General features: G+C 49.8%; 1 protein-coding gene across 4 annotated transcripts in view; it reads right to left on the minus strand.

Moving 5' to 3' along the window:
- CENPC (centromere protein C) overlaps positions 1 to 19,604 on the minus strand; it is a 250,358-nt gene that overhangs the window by 221,077 nt on the left and 9,677 nt on the right. For 3 of the 4 annotated variants that reach the window (XM_088463308.1, XM_088463309.1, XM_088463307.1), the window contains exon 2: positions 14,443 to 14,486. In XM_088463308.1, coding sequence (XP_088319434.1) covers positions 14,443 to 14,486 — 44 coding nt within the window. Of the gene's footprint in view, positions 1 to 2,093; positions 2,168 to 14,442; positions 14,487 to 19,604 lie in introns of all 4 variants that reach the window. The other variant, XM_088463310.1, reaches the window with a different exon arrangement.

The raw sequence follows: 19,604 nt of genomic DNA on the forward strand, positions 1-19,604 counted from the left end.
TGAAATAAGCATGTTTAGATTTGGCTGCCGGGGGGTCCTCATCCCCAATCTCCATGGCCACACGTACTGCACGTATAAGGCCTTGTACATACATTTTTTACTTAGGTTCAGTATCCCTCTGAGGGGGCTAAAGAGTCCGATAAGTTATGTATCTCCCCATCATCTTACGTCTTCTCAGTCAACACATTATGAGGATGATGACGTGACAACAGATTTTTCTTTGCAGGGCGCAGAGGAGATTCACTCTGCAACATTTCCGTCAGGTTGTGCACCGTACACCGTAGTGGAAAAATAATTAACCCACATAGGCTCTGGCGACACCTGAGCAGGCGATGGCTGAGTAGCCACTACCATCTGTCTGGATACGCCCTGAACGGGAGATGGAGCCACCACCTGCTGTATAAACCCCATAGAAGGGTACACTGTGGGAGGTGCCAAACGTCCTACCAGGGCATTTAATGCTTGTGCAAAGCAAGCCCAGGGATGCTCCTGTGCAGCACTAGTGCCAGCAGAGGGACCTGCCAATGGAGAACAGGCAGTACACAATCCTCCAATAATAATATCCCCCTCTCCAAAGCTTGCCCTGCACCTACAGCAGGACTGCAGGAGGGGAGCATCAATCTATCCAGATTCACTCCCAGATATATCAAAAACAGTTGTATGTGACCCACGACACAGAAGAAAATAATGTATATTTTAAAAACTGTGAAGTGCACATCCACCCTGACAGTACTGACACCAAGAGGGCTGTGAGAAGGTAGGTACAGGGATAGTAAAATGGCTGACAGTTTAGAAAAAAAAGAATACAGTCAGACACCGCTAGCATAAGCCACACACAATGCAGGAATTCCTGCACTACAAAAGCACCACACTCAACTACGCAGACCTAAAGTCTGGTAGGAAACAGTGATACATACTCTGACCTGCTTGGAAGAGAGGTATGTAGGGGAACCAGGCTCCGCAACGCATGAAGAGACAAGAGTCTGTGCCTAAAAAAATGGCCGCCGGAGCTCAGAAGAGGCGGGCCTGAAGGAGGAGAACTGCAACAGCGCGCCAAACCGCTGAGGAAAGGCGCCTGATATAGCGAGGGAGGAGCCGGCTGTGCTATACAGGGAAGGCTTCCTCCCCTGGCATGTGTTTAACCCCTAGGACGCCGGCGCCTATTTGAAAGCATCTGCCCGTCGGCCATGGTGGTCCAGTGGTAGCGCAGGCTATATGCCTGGCTCCACTGTGCGGCCGTCCTCAGGGAACACCCAAACCCGAGGACCACCGGACTGTGTATTAGTGGACGCCTACTGCGCAGCGCCCTTGCAGTGACGCGATTCCGGCCAGGCACCTACGAAACTGAAGGTGTCTTGGCCTGGGGGCGGGGTATAGGAGGGGGCCCATGATGCATCCTGGGAGGCAAAGAATTTAACTATGTGGTGCCCGACAACAGAGCCATCGCCTATACCCAAGGGCTCCTGTAGAGCCCTATGGACCCTGCAGTTGAAACATCAGCAACATCGACGCAGATCGACAGCCACGCTGCTTGTAAGTCAAGTCTGACCTCCCTCAAACACTGCGGCTCTCCTGACACGCAGAGTGCTCTCATGCTGTGAAGGAGATCGCAATGGCTAATTTATGCACACCCATGAAACGGCGTTTAAACGGTCCAACATGCCTGCGTTTCCTTAGCCACAAAAAAAAGCTGATTCACTTTGCAAGGAAATACTTTGTGCAAGCGTGAATGCAATACAATCTCTGTGCGTGCGCAATGGCTAACAATCGCTTGATCTGCGTAAATGTTGGCATTGCGTCAATCCCGGAATCAGGCCCTTCGTAAAACGGCAGTTATTTAATGTATATTATTCCGCTAAGAAGTACACAAACATTTGACATATATTAAAATCTAATTTTGGCTCTATCATTTTCTGGTGATATTTTCTGCTCCTATTTAATTTATACAGTATGTTTATGAACAATGTCTAAAATTATTTGAGAATTTCTATAAAAACATACTAAAGTAAGAAAAACACTAAAATACAAACACATCACTTAAAAAAAAAAAATTAAATATTAGGAAAATTAAACAATTATATAATATATCTTACCTAAGTCACCAAAATAATTCTGTATGGCAGAAAACATTTTATTTCCACGTTGAAGATCAGGTAAATCTTCTGATCTATCAAGACAAATATGTAGTATGAAAGTACATGCTAACACAGTGATTTTCAACTCACGGCAAACCGATCAAGATTTTAATACTGCCAAAGCACACCAGTCCCCCGCGGAGAAAAACAAGCACATTGGTCCCCATGGGGGAAAAAAACAAAAACACACACATTGGCCTCCACAGAAAACAAAAATAAAACACATCGGGTCCCATTTAAAAAAAAACTAAAATCACACTTGCCCTCACAGAAGGCAAAATAATACACATGGTACCCACATAAAAACACAATTACACTGATCCCCACCACCACCCCCACAAAGCAAAATAAAACATATAGTACTGGCTCACAAATGAGAAAAAAAAAAAATCACACTATCCTCCACAAAAAATGATATTCTGTACATTGCCCCCACATAAAAAACAAGAGATATGGTAAGAACTTACCTTTGTTATCTCTGTTTCTACGAAGTCCATAGGGTCCACAGGGTTGACCTTGGGGTATAGCTGGATCTGGATCCACGGGCACCACGCAGTTAAAGCTTTGCTGCTCCCAGGATGCACTTGGGTCCGTCCTCCTCTATATCCCGCCCCCGGCCACAGGCACCTCAGTTGGTAAGCAGCTAAGGCCGGAGGAGAGACAGAGAGAAGGAAGACTGGAACACACAAGAAACCATACTCACAGAAATGGGAGACGGAAAACCGGTGACCAGCCACACAGCCCATTTGAAGCCAGGTGCGTCAGGGCGGGTGCCCTGTGGACCCTATGGACTTCGTAGAAACAGAGATAACAAAGGTAAGTTCTTACCATATCTCTTGTTTTCTACTTCAGGGTCCATAGGGGGTCCACAGGGTTGACCTTGGGGATGTCCCAAAGCAGTTCAACTAAGGGCGGGGACGCTCCTGTGCTGAAAGGAGTACCCGGCGTCCAAAGGATGCATCCTGAGAGGCGAAGGTGTCAAACGCATAAAACATCAAAAACGTCTGAATTGAAGACCAAGTAGCCGCCTTACACAGCTGAACAGCGGAGGCGCCACGTCTAGCAGCCCAAGAGGGACCCACAGAACGAGTGGAATGAGCCTTAACAGAGGCTGGCACAGGTAAACCCTCCTGTGCATAAGCCTCACAAATAACTGAACAAAGCCAACGGGCTAACTTTTGCTTGTTGGCAGGCCAACCCCTCTTGTGAAAACCGAAGAGGACAAACAAAGAATCCGACTTCCTAACCGAAGCAGTCCGGTCCACGTAGATTCTAAGTGCCCGGACTACATCTAAGGAAGCCTCACCAGCGGAAAGATCAGGTGACTGAAAAGCTGGCACAACAAGTTCCTGATTAATGGGGAACTTTGAGACCACTTTGGGCAAAAACTCAGGACGAGTGCGGAGCACCGCCCTGTCCTGGTGAAAAATCAGAAAAGGGGGGCGACAGGAAAGCGCCTCCAATTCTGAAACCCTCCTGGCAGAAGCAATTGCCAGGAGAAAAATGGTCTTAAACGTCAGCCACTTGAGCTCCACCGACTCAAGCGGCTCAAAAGGAGGACCCTGCAAGACTCGCAGTACCACCGCCAAGTCCCACGGAGCCACGAAGGAAGGCTGGATCCTGAGAACACCTTGGAAAAAGGTTTGAACGTCTGGCAGTGTAGCAATCCGTCGCTGAAACCACACGGACAAAGCAGACACATGAACCTTCAGAGAGGCCAGGCGTAAGCCGAGGTCCAAACCCGATTGAAGGAACTCCAAGATTCTGGAAACCCGGAACACATGCGGATCATAGTTTCTGGATTCACACCACTGAAAATAAGTGCGCCACACCCTGTGGTAAATCCGTGCGGAAGCAGGCTTGCGTGCCCTAAGCAGGGTACCAATGACCGAACTGGAGAAACCCCTAGACCTCAAGACGGCTGTCTCAAGAGCCACGCCGTCAAAGACAGCCGACCCAGACCCGGGTAAAGGCAGGGCCCTTGAGACAACAGGTCCCGACGCTGAGGAAGAAGGTACGGAGCGTCGATGGGAGAGGCACCTCAGATTGGAGTACCAAGGACGTCTGGGCCACGCCGGAGCCACCAGCACGAGCGTGCCGCCGTCCTGCTTGAATTTCCGCAGAACCCGAGGAAGCAGGGATATCGGAGGAAACAGATACGCCAGGTGAAACGTCCATTTCACCGACAGAGCGTCTACCAGACAGGCGCCTGCGTCTCTTGTCCTTGACCCGTAAACGGGCAACTTGTGATTGTGACGGGAGGCCATCAAGTCCAGCTCCGGCAGCCCCCACCTGTCTACGAGTAGCTGAAACACCTCTGGGTGAAGCGACCATTCCCCGGGATGCACGTCGTGACGGCTGAGGAAGTCCGCCTCCCAATTGAGGACTCCGGGAATGAAGACTGCCGAGATCGCTGGAACGTGACACTCCGCCCAAGCAAGAATGCAAGACACCTCCCACATTGCTGCCCGACTGCGAGTTCCCCCTTGGTGGTTGATGTACGCCACCGTGGTGGCGTTGTCGGACTGCACCTGAACCGCCCTTCCGTGAAGAGCGGGACCGGACGACTGCAGGGCCCTGTATACTGCCCGCAGTTCCAGGACGTTGATGGGGAGAAGTGCTTCTTCCGCGGATCAACGACCCTGAAGCGATAATGAGCCGGTCACTGCCCCCCAACCCCGGAGACTGGCATCCGTCGTGAGCAGGACCCAGTCCAGGATCCAAAAGGGGCGCCCCTCGACCAGATGTGCCGTCTGAAGCCACCAAACCAAAGACTGACGAACCTCCGGGGACAACACCAGCATCTGAGAGCGGATCCGGTGAGGTAACCCGTTCCATTCCGATAGAATCAGCCCCTGCAGGGGCCGGGAATGGAACTGGGCAAATTCCACCATGTCGAATGTCGACACCATGTACCCCAGAACTCTCATAGCTAAATGGACCGACAGGCGGCAACTGCTCAGGCAACTGTGTATCCGCAGCTGCAGGGAGAAGACCTTCTCCGGAGTCAGGAAAATCCGTTGCTGAGGAGAATCCAGCAGGGCTCCCAAATGAACCATCCGCTGTGATGGAATCAGGGAGGACTTAATCCAGTTTATCAACCACCCGTGTGCTTGAAGACAAGCAATGGTCAGGTGGAGATGTCGAAGAAGCACCTCCGGGGAGCTCGCCAGCAGCAGAAGATCGTCCAGGTACGGCAACAGACGTAGACCCTGACCCCGAAGGTGGGCAGCCATAACTGCCATCACCTTGGTGAACACCCTCGGAGCCGTGGAAAGGCCGAAAGGCAACGCCCGAAATTGGTAGCGATGGTTCAGGATAGCAAACCTCAGATACCGCTGATGTGCCGGTGCTATGGGCACATGGAGATAGGCGTCCTGGATATCGAGGGAGACCATATAATCCCCGGGTTCCATCGCCAGAATGATGGAACGTAACGTTTCCATCCTGAACCTGGGAACTCTGAGGTATCTGTTCAGAGACTTCAAATTCAGGATAGGGCGACGAGAACCATTGGGTTTCTGTACCAGAAACAGAGTAGAATAGTACCCCGTCCCGCGCTGAGACTGCGGAATGGGAACAATGACCCCTGCTTGTAGCAAGGATTCTATAGCTACCTGAATCTGACCAGCTTTGGTCTTGTCCAGAGAAGGACTCGTACAGAAAAACTGGTGGGGCGGCCTGAACCGAAAAGACAGGGCGTACCCCTGAGAGACTACTTCTCGAACCCAGGCATCCGTGGTGGTATTGTGCCAACACTGGGCGAATAGGAGAAGTCGGCCTCCCACTCTGGGGTCCCCCAGAGAGAGGCCCGTCCCATCAGGCAGCAGGCTTATCCTTCTGCTTGGAAGAAGCGCGCCGAGCACTCCATGCTTGCTTCTTGGGTGCGGCCTTGGTCGCCGAATGTCTCGGGAAGGACTGGCCCTTGGCCTTACCCTGAACCCGAAAGGACCGAAAGGCAGAGCTCCTCACTTTAGCCGGCGCAGAGGCCGAAGGGAGGAAAGCCGACTTGGACTTAGCTAAAGTATCCACTATTTTGTCCAAATCCGGACCAAATAGTAAATCACCATTAAAAGGCAAGGCCTCCAGACCCTTTTTTGAATCTGCATCAGCCCTCCAGGACCTCAGCCACAGGGAGCGTCGAGCAGACACCGCTGCAGCCGACACCCTAGAAGTGAGCAGGCTGGCATCCAAAGACGCTTCCCCAATATAGGAAGCTGCATCCCGCATCTGTCCCACTAACGCTCTCTAGATATCCGGAGCCTCATCAGGAAAGGTATCCTCCAAGGCATTGGCCCATGCCTCAATGGCTTTAGCCACCCAGGAGATAGCCATGGACGGGCGAGCCACCGCCCCGGAAAGAGAATAAATGGACTTTAAACAAGTCTCCACCTTCCTGTCCGTGGGAACCTTCAAAGAGGAGATAGACGGCAATGGCAGCGTCGCGCTTTTGATCAAGCGGGTAACGTGGGAATCCACCGCCGGCGGAGTCTCCCATTTCCTGCAATGAGCTTCAGGAAAAGGATAGTTCGCCACCAACCTCTTCTGTGGATGGAACCTCTTACTGGGTGATTGCCAGGCCGCCGCCATATGATCCGATAATTGATCAGACAGGGGGAACACAGTGAGAGTCACCTTGGCCTTTTTAAAATTAGGAAACTTCGACCTAGGAGCCGGCGCATCATCCTCAACATGTAGGAAAGCCCGCACCGCCATAACTAAGGCTGGAACATTAATGGAGGACTTAGCTTCCACCTCCTGCCCCATGGCATCAGAGTCAGAGTCCTCATGGATTTCTCCATCATCTGAGGACACTTCCGAGTCCGACAACTGCGCAGCTAGTGAACTCACAACCGGACGTTTAGACGCCCTTGGTGGCACATCACCTTGCAACATGGACTGAAACGCCGAGGATGAAGCCGCCAGACTCTGTACGGAGCTGGAGAGAACATCCACCCAAGGCGGAGGAGCCGTCGGAGCAAAACTCTGCAAAGGCACTACAGACTGACGCGTCCCTGGGGAAGACTGCACATACACAGGCAGTCCCGAGTAAGGACCCACAGTCTGGGCCCTGGGGGGAGACCGCAACATTTGTGGAACACCCGGGGAATGGGGGACGGTGGGCTGCGGCAACGCCCTAGAAGGGACCGCTGATGGGACCGATAACCGGTCCGCAATAGACGCCAGCACCTGTGAAAACATCACCCAAGGAGGGTCCTGTGATACAGGGGGGTTGGAGGGGCCCAGTACCAGCTGGCACCGCCCGCACAGACCATCCTGAGATGAGTCCTCCCCATCAACTAGAGCAGCACAGCGTCTGCAGGAAAATAGCACAGGAGCCACAGAGCGCTCTGTCTCCTCATCAGACATGATACCGTAAATCACAAGAAATAGGTATCACCAGAGGAATTACGGTTTTAACACCCGCGCACTCACCAGTATGCGACACAACAGCCCAGATATGGTACTGTGTAGCCCACAACAGTATGTGACTGACCCCACAAATACGTGTTTTATATAAGTGAGGGTCTCAGAAAAACGCCCTTCCCCCACACACCTGCCGGGCCGTAGGAGAAGGAAAGGGATAGTTATAAGCTGACAGCAAGGAGAGTAAGTCACAGACAGGCAGCACTAGCAATAGTCACATACAATGCAGAAAAGTTAGTACTCACTGCACCTTCCGCTACAATCAACCGCCCAGATTCAGTGTCTGGGAGGGCTATAGCGCTGTGTACACTGTCCTTTAGCAGGGGAGAGGTACACAGGGGGACCGGTCCACTTGATACCGCCTGGGAGTCTGCGATGTGCCAGTAAAGATGGCCGCCGGAGACCTCAGAGGAGGAGTGGCCGTAAGATAATAGCAGCTCAGCGACGCCAGACTGCTTGTTGAAAGGCGCGCTGAGCTGAGGGGAGGAGCCGCTAGACAGGGAAGGCTGCCTCCCCTGGCTAGCAATTAACCCCCGGGTTGCCGGTCCCGCTACCAGCCTGTTACCCTGGTGGTCTAGCGTACACGCGGGGTATTCCTCAATTGAGGGGGAGCCCGCCGCCGCCGCTAGCGCCTCCGGTCTGTCCCCAGAGACCGGAGGCTTCTGACTGCATACAAAGTATCCGCGGGCCGCCGCACGCGGCGACCCGCGGCTTACCTGATCCCCGTCGCGTCCGGCAGCAGTCAAGGGAGTCCCCAGAGCCCGGCTAGTACAGGCTCTGGGGTCCCGTCGCGATCCCCAGAGCTGTACTGGCGTCGCGGCGCCAGCGGGGAGAAGGAGCGGCAGCGTGGACGTCCTAAAGGACAGTCTGATGCTGCCGCTTTAAAAGTGTAAAAAAAGAAGAAAAAAATAAAAAATTTATCTTTTAAAATAAAGCTTAGGGGCTGCTCCTGCAGCCCCACTGCGACAGGGTGACCCGAATCCGGCCGGGCACCAACTAAAACTGAGGTGCCTGTGGCCGGGGTATAGAGGAGGACGGACCCAAGTGCATCCTGGAAGCAGCAAAGCTTTAACTGCGTGGTGCCCGTGGATCCAGATCCAGCTATACCCCAAGGTCAACCCTGTGTACCCCCTATGGACCCTGAAGTAGAAAAAACAAATTACACTGGTCTCCAAAGACAGCAAAATATTATACATTGCCCCCACGTAAAAAACACAAATTACACTGGCCCCCACAGAAATAAATGATACATATTGACCCCCTACTGTCCTGGGCAGAGAAAGGAGCTACCTGTCCTTCGGTCGCATCTAGATGCCCTTTCACTGAATGGATCCTGGCATCTTCCGTCCCTCAGCCGTGGAAGTTGGTGCAGGCTTACTGCAGCCTGTCACATTCACTGCTCATCAGCAGTGAGCAGTACTGTGCGGGCGGGACGGTGACACTGCGTGCGTGACCTATGATGTCACGCCGCCGCCTCTCAATTGGTACGGCCTGGGCAGCGGCTGAGCAACCCGGAAGAGCACAGTGTTGCCCAGCACAAAGTTAGTTGTTAAATTGTGGGGAGGTATCTCCAGGCGGCGCTTCTCTGGCGGCACACTTAGGAACTGCTCGCGGCACACTACACAGTGGTTGAAAATCGCTGTGCTAACAGTAGGCAAATGGATTTACTATAATTGTTTTATTAAGACCTTAAGATATTTAAACAGGAACGTTAAATAAATGCTTTGTTTACACACAAAAATTTGAAAATAATAAACTTGACAAAGTGAGCATGGTCCACAAACACGATCATTGATCACAGTGATTCAACTGTAGCACTTGCAAATAAGATCTTTGTGTACCATGCACCTGGTAATATTTATAAGATCACATCAAGAATGACAACATTCTTTATAAAAAAAAAAAAACTGTTGCATGTGTTTGCACCTTTGCTAATAAATAAAAGTAATCAAAGCATGAAACACAGACCATCAAAATGGGAAACAAGATACATCCCCCAGGTATGATATAGATATTTTCTTACTAAGATTTGCTAAAACCACGCCAAAAACCCCTCTATCTACAGGGATGGATACTTTGGCGCACTATGGGGCATATTCAATTGGGCGCAATGTTTAGTGAGAAAAAAACCTCACGGCCCTCGCGCCCAATTTTGGATTACTGCGGGTATGTGCACTCCACCCCATGCAGAAAAAAACATTACACTTACCTGCCTAGGGGTCTTCTGTGGTCTCTTTCGGCTCCCGGTGGCCTCCCCTCCATCTTCTCACTGGGGAGGGGGCTCCAGGGAGATGTAGTTCTCCCAGGGCCCATTACAGGGGGGGAGACACTCATGCACACACTCACTCTTAATTAGTCATTAGGAGGCGGAGTGCCGCCGGGGGCCCAGAGCATTTCCCGACCATTTTTCCTAAAATTGTGTATTTTAGTAAAAATTGTTCGTGATCCGGAGGTGCACAAAAGAGAAACCTCCCGGCGCTCAAAAAAATCAAAAACCCAGCTTCTAATTGGAAAACCCTGCGGCTGAGTGATTTTTGCTATTCTCGCCCCCAATTGAATATGCACCTAAATTATAAGCAATTCGTAAAGTGCGAGTTCCCTGAAAAGATTCCTGTTTGTCTATATTAAATATGCAGGAAAATTGAGAAAATGACAATAAAATATCTAACATTAGCAAAAAAGTAGCAGAATATTAGCATAAAGCAGCAAACGTTGTCTATACAGAAAAACAAAATGCAGCTAAATGTGGAAAATCATGCTGTAGATATAATACAGTGATCTATGATATTTGACAAACAACAACGTATGACAACATGAATTTCCATATTTAGCCGCATTTTCAGTGTTGCTGTCATGATGTTCTTTGCTACTTTATTTTTTCACAAATATACTTGCTCCTCAAGTGCCAGCAAGCCAGGGCAGGCTGTCTGGGACTTGTAGTTCACCTGTAAAAAATGAGTGTTATGGTAAAACTTACCTTTGTTAACTCTTTCTTCGAAGTCCATAGGGTCCACAGGGAGACCTTGGGGTGTAGGTTGTGGATGAAGAATCCTGGAACCACGCAGTTAAAGCTTTCAGCTCCCGGGATGCACTGGTCCACTCTCCCTATACCCCGCCCCCGATCCAGAGGCACCTCAGTTTCGTTGGTGCCCGGCCGGAGTCGGGTCACCAGTACGCAAGGGGCTGCTCAGGCAGCCCTAAAAGCTTTTTATTTTATGACTTGTTAGATTTTTTTTTCTATTAAGAGCGCGCATAAGACGTCTGCGCTGCCACTCTGTTACCCCTCCGGCGCCGCAACTCCAGTTCCAGCTGGGGATTTCGGTGGGCATCCCGAGGTCCTTGCTAGCCAGCCCGTGGACGGACCCACACTGCAAGCCGGACGCTAGGGGACAGGTAAGGCGGGTGATCGCTTGCGGTGAACGCACTTTAGCAGTCATGCCTCCGGTCTCAGGCGACAGACCGGAGGTGCAGAGTATGGACACAGGCTCCAGCCACCGTGATCCACTAGACCACCAGGGTACATATGGTGCAGGAACCAGCGTCCCGGTGGTTAAACAATCGGCTAGGGGAGGTCAGCTTCCCCGTTTAAAGCACCCCCTTGTCTCAGCTCATAGCGCCATTCCTCGGAGGTCTCGCGTCTCTGAGCTGTTCTCCTCTTCCGACCACGCCCCCTCTGAGGTCTCCGGCGGCCATTTTCTTTCAGTGGCACAGTCGCAGCTCTCTCGGGGTAACACGAGGTCCGGTCCCCTTACATACCTCTCCCTGGAGTCAGCGTATGTAGTGCTATAGCCTACCAGACACTGAGTCTGTGTAGTCGATTGTATATTTCTGCATTGTATGTGACTTATGCTAGCGCTGCCTGTCTGTGTCTATTTTCTACTGTCAGCATATATCTATACATTTTCTCTCATTCTGCCCTAATACAGGTGTAGTTAGGGAAGTTCCTATACCTCACATCTATAGATATAAACATATTTGTGAGGTTTGTCACATACAGTTGTGCATTGCACTGTGCCATATTTATGCTGTGGGCTCCTGCAGCTTACCCAAGCATCAGACAGGACAAGTATATTGCTCACCTACTGGTATCCTACATAATCATGGTTGCATTATACCCAGTGCCATATTGTGTGTTATTTTGCTCTGCATCTATGTCTGACAGGGTCAAGGGTAATGAACACACTTGTGCACCCATTCTGCTATCTTGCAGACTATGTGCTGCAGGTTTAAAGCGAGGAAGATCTGGTTCGGGATGGATTATGTGCGAGGTGTTCTAATCCACCAGGCACTTCAAACCCCCCCACCCACCCTGACACAGAACCCCCTTGGGCTGCTTTTTCTCAGGTCCTGACCTCCATCTCGGGCTGCTTAGCGGTTCCAAAAACATTATTATTAACTATTGTTCAACCATTAACCCCGCACCCACCGCCACCAGGGGTGCGGTGAATAGCCAAGGGCTGGCTGTTCCTTGAGAGGAGGGATACCAATTTATGTTTATTTTATTTTTTGGGTGGTGGGGGTCACTACTTTTCCAGGGACTCCAGCCCTGGGCTGACCAGTTTGGAGCTGGTAAAAGTGATGGTAGGGGGAACATATGCTATGTGCCCCCCTGCTATGGCATTATCACCCTGGCTGGTTCAGCTCAGTGCTGGTTATAGGAAAATTGGGGGAAACCTTAGAAAGGTCTGGACAGAAGCCCACGTGGCATCCTTACAAAGCTGAATAGCTGAGGCGCCACAACGAGCTGCCCACAAGGGACCCACAGACCGAGTAGAATGAGCCTCAACAGAAGACAAAACAGGCAGGCCTGCCTGCGTTTAAGCTTCTGAGATAGTCATACGAAGCCATCTAGCCAGAGTTTGCTTATTGGCTGGCCATCCCTTCTTTTGAAATCCATAGAGCACAAACAAGGAGTCTGATTTCCGAAGAGAACTGGTACGGTCCACATAAATCCTGAGGGCGCGGACCACATCCAATGAGGCCTCACCTGCCGAGAGGTCTGGTGATAGAAAGGCCAGTACTATAATTTCCTGATTAATATGGAGACTAGACACAACCTTAGGAAGGAACTCAGGGCGAGTACGAAGCACCGCCCTGTTGGTGAAATATCAGAAAAGGAGGACGACAGGAGAGAGCTCCCAATTCTGACACCCTTCTGGCAGATGCAATGGCCAGAAGAAAAAGAGTCATAGCTGTCAACCACTTAAGTTTTACTGAATCTAGTGGTTCAAATGGAGGACCCTGGAGGGCCCGAAGAACTACTGCCAAATCCCAAGGAGCCACTGGTGGAACCTATGCCTTTTAAATATTTCTTGCTGTGCTGAATGTCACTGTTCGGCATACTAAATGATCCACTCCATACCATTTTGCAGAAATCTTATTAAAATATGAGGAATCCCTTACTGTCTCAGTGGAATGAACATTGGAAATCAGACATTTCCCAGGATTGGACTTCTACAGAACATTGACATTTCCCATTAAAGAAGGAAATTTTAACAAGGCCCGGAACCAACATAGCAAGGGTCTGCATCCAGAATGGTTTGTCTAATGGCAATGGGCGACTGACTCCTGGCAGATCACATTCACATGTGTAGGAACACTCAGTGAAGAAAGTAGAGGAATATTTTACCTTCACCTACCATCTAGTGATGCACAAAAATCTGCATGAGAACAAAAATATAATGAGTAAGGGATTCAGTCTAAACTGGTTCTGATATATCTGTGTAAAAAACAACAAGCATGAGCGACAGCCAGCTGTCTTAGTAGCAGGCTGAACATAAGACGACTGTTTCAGACTGTCCATCAAGGAACTAGACTATATAAAATATCATCATTCAATTCAAGTCTTGGGGGTAAGCTTACTATTCACTGCTTTTCAAAGTTGCAGAATCTTGGGCTGTATCAGCTCCAGGATTTAAAGAGACAACAAAATAAATATAAAATCAGGTGTGTTTTGATTCTAATATTATTGCCCTTTCGACCCAGCGTCTAAAACTCCAGAAGACACTGTGGCTTTGAAAAGTGCCAGTTTTCACTTCGCCAGGACAGGGCCTTTTCACTTTTCTCTGTTCATGCAGATATATTGAGATAAATATTGCAAAATCTTCAATGTGAAAAACACAGATAATTTTTAGCATACTAACGCAATGTTCACTAAATAGACTTCTTTGTGTCAAATCAAAGTCAAAGTAAGAAATGCTTTCCAACCATCATGCAGCAGACACATATAATCACAGTGGGATGCAGTCATAATCCCGACTGCGGGGATTCCGGCGCTCAGAATGCCGGTGCCGGCATCCCAACCGCCGGAATTCCGAAGGTACAGTAAGTAGCGGGCTTAGGAGGGTTAGCTTTAGGCACTAATGGGGGAGGGTAAGGTTTAGGCACTAGAGGGGGAGGTTAGGTTCAGGCACCAGGGAGAGAGGGTTAGGGTAGGGACAGGGGGAAGGTTAGAATTCTAACCCTGTCGGATAATGGGTAACTAAAGGAATGGGATTAGAAAGACTTAACCACTAGTCAATGATCCTAGATTTCTTATATCCAAAATGTAGTAACAAGCTGGGAAAATTCGGAAGTTGACAGTATTTCTCGAATTCTATGGAGGTCAATCCTATTAGCCGCGATGATCTCGCCAGCGCGAGTCATCGCGGCAATGGCCGCACTTTACGGCAGCCTGGATGTGCTGAATTTTGCTCGCAGCCCCCACGGGCTGCAAGCAAAATTCTGTGAATTCGAGCTCAGAGTGGGACGTGAAGGGTGCGAGCTGCTGGTCTGTTCCCGGCGTTTTAACGCTGTTGCAACGATTGTAAAGTCACAGTTTTCTATTGGCGCTACATATTATTATGACATGTTATTTTAATAGCAATAAACCAACACTTACCTATCTTGACAATATCTTGCCCTGTATTTTCTTTTAAGTTGTTCCTGTTGAATAAAAATGTATGTAATTTAGTTTTTTTAATTTTACAAGTTCATTAGAACAGTTTGAGTGGAATTATACATTATGAATCTTGGTAACTATGAATTGCAACAAGCAAACTTCACATCACCAAGAAGGACAGCCTAGATATTAGCAGGCAGAAACAAATTATATGTTTTGTTTTTTTTAAAGCATTATAAAAGAAAAACAAAGACCCTAAGCTAGGGGTAGTAAGTGCATTTACACGTGTACAGAAATCTACGACACCTTAGAAGCATCTCAGGCATATTTCTACCTGAGAGACTATACATCAGAAAATAGGATTTTGGTACTTACCGATAAATCCCTTTCTCCGATTCCACAGGGGACACTGGAGCCTCAGTACAATGGGATATAGGAGTGTGTTAACCGGGAGCTGGCACCTTTAAATAAAAAACTACTGGTAGCTAGCTCCTCCCCCTCTATACCCCCCCCAGGTCAGTCTAAAAACAACTGTGCCCGAGGTGAGCTGGAAAGTAAGGAGAAGGAGACAGAAAAGCTACATTAATCACATATACATAAGAAAACAACATACACATGAAAACAAGAACAGGTCAGTCAGACAATATTAAACGCAAACCAGCGTCTGAACCTGTAAAACAGTAACAATGCAGGTAGAACAGCGTAGGGAGGGTGTCCAGTGTCCCCTGTGGAATCGGAGAAAGGGATTTATCGGTAAGTACCAAAATTTTCTCCATCATCCACCAGGGGACACTGAAGCCTCAGTACAATGGGGACGTCCCAGAGCTTACATCCCGGGTGGGAGAGCGCTGAGAGCCCTGCAACACCGCACGGCCAAACTCCGAAGCGGAGGCCGCAAAAGTATCAAAACAATAGAATCGTAGGAAGGTATGTGTGCCTGACCAAGTGGCTGCTCTACAAAGCTGGTTTAAGGAAACCCCGCGAGCAGCCGCCCATGGAGGACCTACCAAGTGCGTAGAATGCGCCGTAATAGGACCCGGTGGTTGTTTGGAAGCCACCACGTATGCTTGCCTGATAGTGAAGCGAATCCATCTAGAAATGGTCTGTTTGGAGGCCGGCCAACCTGGACGGGTCACATCAAACCGAATGAACAAAAGCATCTGATTTACGGAGGGAGGCAGTCCGGTCAACGTAAATCCAGAGTGCTCTGACTACATCCAAGGATCTTGAATTGGAAGAGTCATCCTTAAACACCGGAACCACGATAGGCTGGTTTATATGAAAAGCTGTCACCACTTTTGGAAGAAAAGCCCTTTGAGTACGCAGCTTCTCCCTATCTTCATGGAAAATAAGATAAGGAGGGCGGCAGGATAAAGCACTGAGTTCTGACATACGCCTTGCCGAAGCGAGTGCCAAAAGCAGAACCACCTTCCAGGTTAAGTACTTTATCTCCACTCTCTGTAATGGCTCAAAGGTATCAGACTGGAGGAAGGCCAACACCAAATTCAAATCCCATGATGCCGTGGGAGGCACAAAAGGAGGTTGAATCCTCACAACTCCTTGGAGAAATGTCTGAAAGAAAATGAACAACGCGGATACCTGTACCTTTAATGAACCAAGACGAAGGCCTGCTGTGAGACCAGCCTGAAGAAAAAGAAGGAGACGTGATACGTTAAAGACTGACAGAGGAGAATTACGTCTCTCACACCAAGCCACATATGTCTTCCATATGTGGTAGTAATGTTGAGGTGACTTCATTCCTAGCCCGAATCATTGTGGGAATCACACTAGACGGAATACCCTTTTTTCTGAGGACGGCCCTTTCAGTAGCAAGACCGTCAAACGAAGCCGCCTCAAGTCGCGATAAACAAATGGGGCCTAAAGAAGGAGGTTGTCCTGAAGAGGCAGTGGCCACGGCTCGTCTATTAACAGATTCTGTATCTGGGAATACAACGCTCGTCTGGGCCAATCTGGTATCAGAAGCACCTTGATCACTTCTCGCTTGATTCTTTGAAGCAGGCGCGGAATGAGCGGAAACGGAGGGAATAGGTAGACCTAATGAAACTTCCACGGAGCCGTCAGTGCGTCCACTGCAGCTGCTCGTGGGTCCCTTGTTCTGGAGTAGTAAACTGGTAGTTGGTGGTTTAACCTTGACGCCATAAGGTCGGCTTGAGGATAGCCCCACCTCAGAGTTAGTTGCTGGAACACCTGAGGATTGAGTGACCATTCTGTTTATATACGCCACTGCAGTGGCGTTGTCCGACTGGACTCTGATTGCCTGCCCCTCCAGCAGCGGATGCGCCAGCTGGAGAGTATAAAATACCGCTCTCAACTCTAGGATATTTATGGGCAATCTGGCTTCCTGCTGCGTCCAGTGCCCCTGAAAATGCTTTCCCAGAGTCACTGCTCCCCAGCCCCTCAGGTTTGCGTCCGTGGTGAGGAGGGTCCAATCCCACACCGCAAATCTTTTCCTCGCCAGCAGGTGGGGAAGGTTCAGCCACCAAATGAGAGATGTTCGAGTCTGATGCGCCAGGAGAACTCTCTGATGGAGAAAGAGGTGGGATCCTGACCACTGGGAGAGGTGGGATCCTGACCACTCGAAGATGAGTGTTTAAATCCTTGAGATTGAGTATGGGTCTCATGGAGCCGTCCGGCTTGGGCACCACAAACAGGCTGGAATAAAACCCTTGACCTCTCTGGTGGGTCGGAACATTCACTATTACCTGAGACAATAAAAATTTTTGTATTGTCTCCTGAATTTCTCCTAATTTTTCTGCAACCAGAGGTAAACCGGTTTTGAAAAAACGAGGAGGTTGGACCCTGAAGCCCAATTTCAGGCCGTGAATAATGATGTCCCTGACCCAGGCATCCTGGCAAGACTGGATCCAAATGTCCTTGAAGCATAAAAAGGCGCGGGGCTGGGACCCTGGGATCCCCCAAATGAGAAGGAAGGGCGTCATGCGGCAGGCTTGGCAGCTGCCTTGTCCTGCTGAGTGTTGGAGGCGGCTGATGCTGAAGCTCTACCTCGGCCTCTGGAACCTCTTGAGAAGGCTGGACCTCCTCTGGAACGCCCTCTAAATCTGCGAGAGGCACGAAAGGATCGAAAGGAGGGACCTGTCAAAGGTCTTCTTGTAGGAGGAGGAGCTGCAGATGGTATGTAAGTGGATTTCCCACCTGTAGCTTGTGAGATCCACTTATCTAACTCCGATCCGAAAAGTACCTCCCCAGTAAAGGGAAGGGCCTCTACCGCTCTCTTGGACTCTGCATCTGCCTGCCGTTGACACAGCCACAGAGCCCTTCTAGCAGATATAGCTAATGCTGAAGATCTGGCGGATAGATTACAAATGTCCTTAGACGCTTCTCCGAGGAAAGCAGCCGACTCTGCAATCTGTTCGGCTAACTGAATTAAGGCCCTCATTCAGAGCCGTACCGGCAGCAGGGGAAAACCACACATTCGAAGACCCTAGACCAAGGGGGAGATATACCAGTAGATGTAGACATAATAAAAAAAGCAGAAGTCGTGGCAGACCACCAATTCAGAGGAAGAAGTAGAATTGAACTACTCTTCATATCAATTATCTAAGGCAGAGTTGCAACTCTTGACTAAGGGGTTATCATTTGTCCCTAACATGCCTTTTGATGATTTTTCCTGGCAGATAGAAAACATTGTTTAAATCGCCAGCTTAAATTGAAAGAATTTTTGAATAGATCTGAGTCTACAAAAATGATTAAGGACTGTTTACCGTCTGCATTACGTAAATTACAACAACGGTCTAATTTTGAACCTAGCTCCTCTAGTGCAAGTATCAAGACATATATGCGGATGCTTGATGATGAGGTCTCTACACTATCCAAGCAGCCTTGTGTGGTCCATCCAAACCTTACACCATTGGAGAGGGCAGCTATCAAGTCACTCTCAGAGAATCTTAATTTAATAATTTGTCCCGCAGATAAGGGAGGTGCGGTGGTGCTTCAGGATATCTGCGATTATAGATCTGAGATTCAACGTCAGCTCAGTGATAGTGCGATACATTGCAAATTAAATGGTGACCCTTCAGTTGCCTTTAACCACTTGCCTGGCACGGTCAAATCAGATACGACCATGCCAGACTGGGCTTTCCCTGACATGGTCGTATCTGATACGACCAGTCAGAAACACACAGTGGGTGGCTTGCTGGAAGTCAACTTCCAGCAGCGGCCCACCTCAGAGGGACCTGCTGGTCCCTCTAATCCTTCGCCTCCTACTCCTTTGAGTCCCGATCACCTCTGGCCGCAGTGATTGGGCACCGGCGGCACCCCCCTAGAAGCAGCAGCCACGGCTCATGTTGCCGCTGCTGCTGTGACCCGATCACTGTGACCAGCAGTGATCGGGCATCCATTACAGTAAGAGGCAGTAGCGGCGGCTCTGGTAGCCGCTGCTGCTATGTAACCCGGGCCGCTACCGGGACACCCTCCCACTGTGGCTCCGGAACACAGTGATCAGTGAGATCACTGTGTACGAGCAGCAGCGGCTCTGGTAGCCGCCACCGCTGCTATGTATCCGGGCCGCTAACGGGACACCCTCCCGCTGCGGCTCCGGAACACAGTGATCAGTGAGATCCGGTCCGACGGCATGGGTAAAGTGGCACTACGGACAAGGCGTGTCACATGAGAATCCACCTGTGGAGGGGATTCCCATTTAGAAAAATAATTATCCGCGAACGGATAAGCCACCGCCAAACGCCTCTGTGGTTGGAATCGTTTGCCAGGCTGTTTCCACGCCTCCTCTAAATGGTCCACCAACTGACCCGAAAGAGGAAAGACTGTGGCGTCACCCTTAACATCCTTAAAAAAGGCATATTTGGATTTAGACGCCGGAGGAACTTTGTCCTCAATCACCAAAGCTGTGCAGACTGCCCGAATAAGACCAGGAATGTATACCTTGGACCTAGCGTCTGCCTCCTTAGTACGGAGAGGTTCCTGGTCGGAAAGATCCAGAATATCCCCATCAGACGTCGCTTCGTCATCCTCATAAGGAGCAGACAGAGACGCCACCGGCCGCAACACAGACTCCCCTTGTAACACCTCCGACAAGTGCTGCACAGAACTAGTCAGGGAATTAACCCACGCCGGCTCCTGAGAAACCGGGAGAGGGGAATTAGGGAGACTGCGGGGTACCATCA

This window comes from Taudactylus pleione, unplaced genomic scaffold (genome assembly GCF_031769625.1).
Source record: "Taudactylus pleione unplaced genomic scaffold, aTauple2 ptg001339l, whole genome shotgun sequence".
NCBI classification, from domain to species: domain Eukaryota; kingdom Metazoa; phylum Chordata; class Amphibia; order Anura; family Myobatrachidae; genus Taudactylus; species Taudactylus pleione.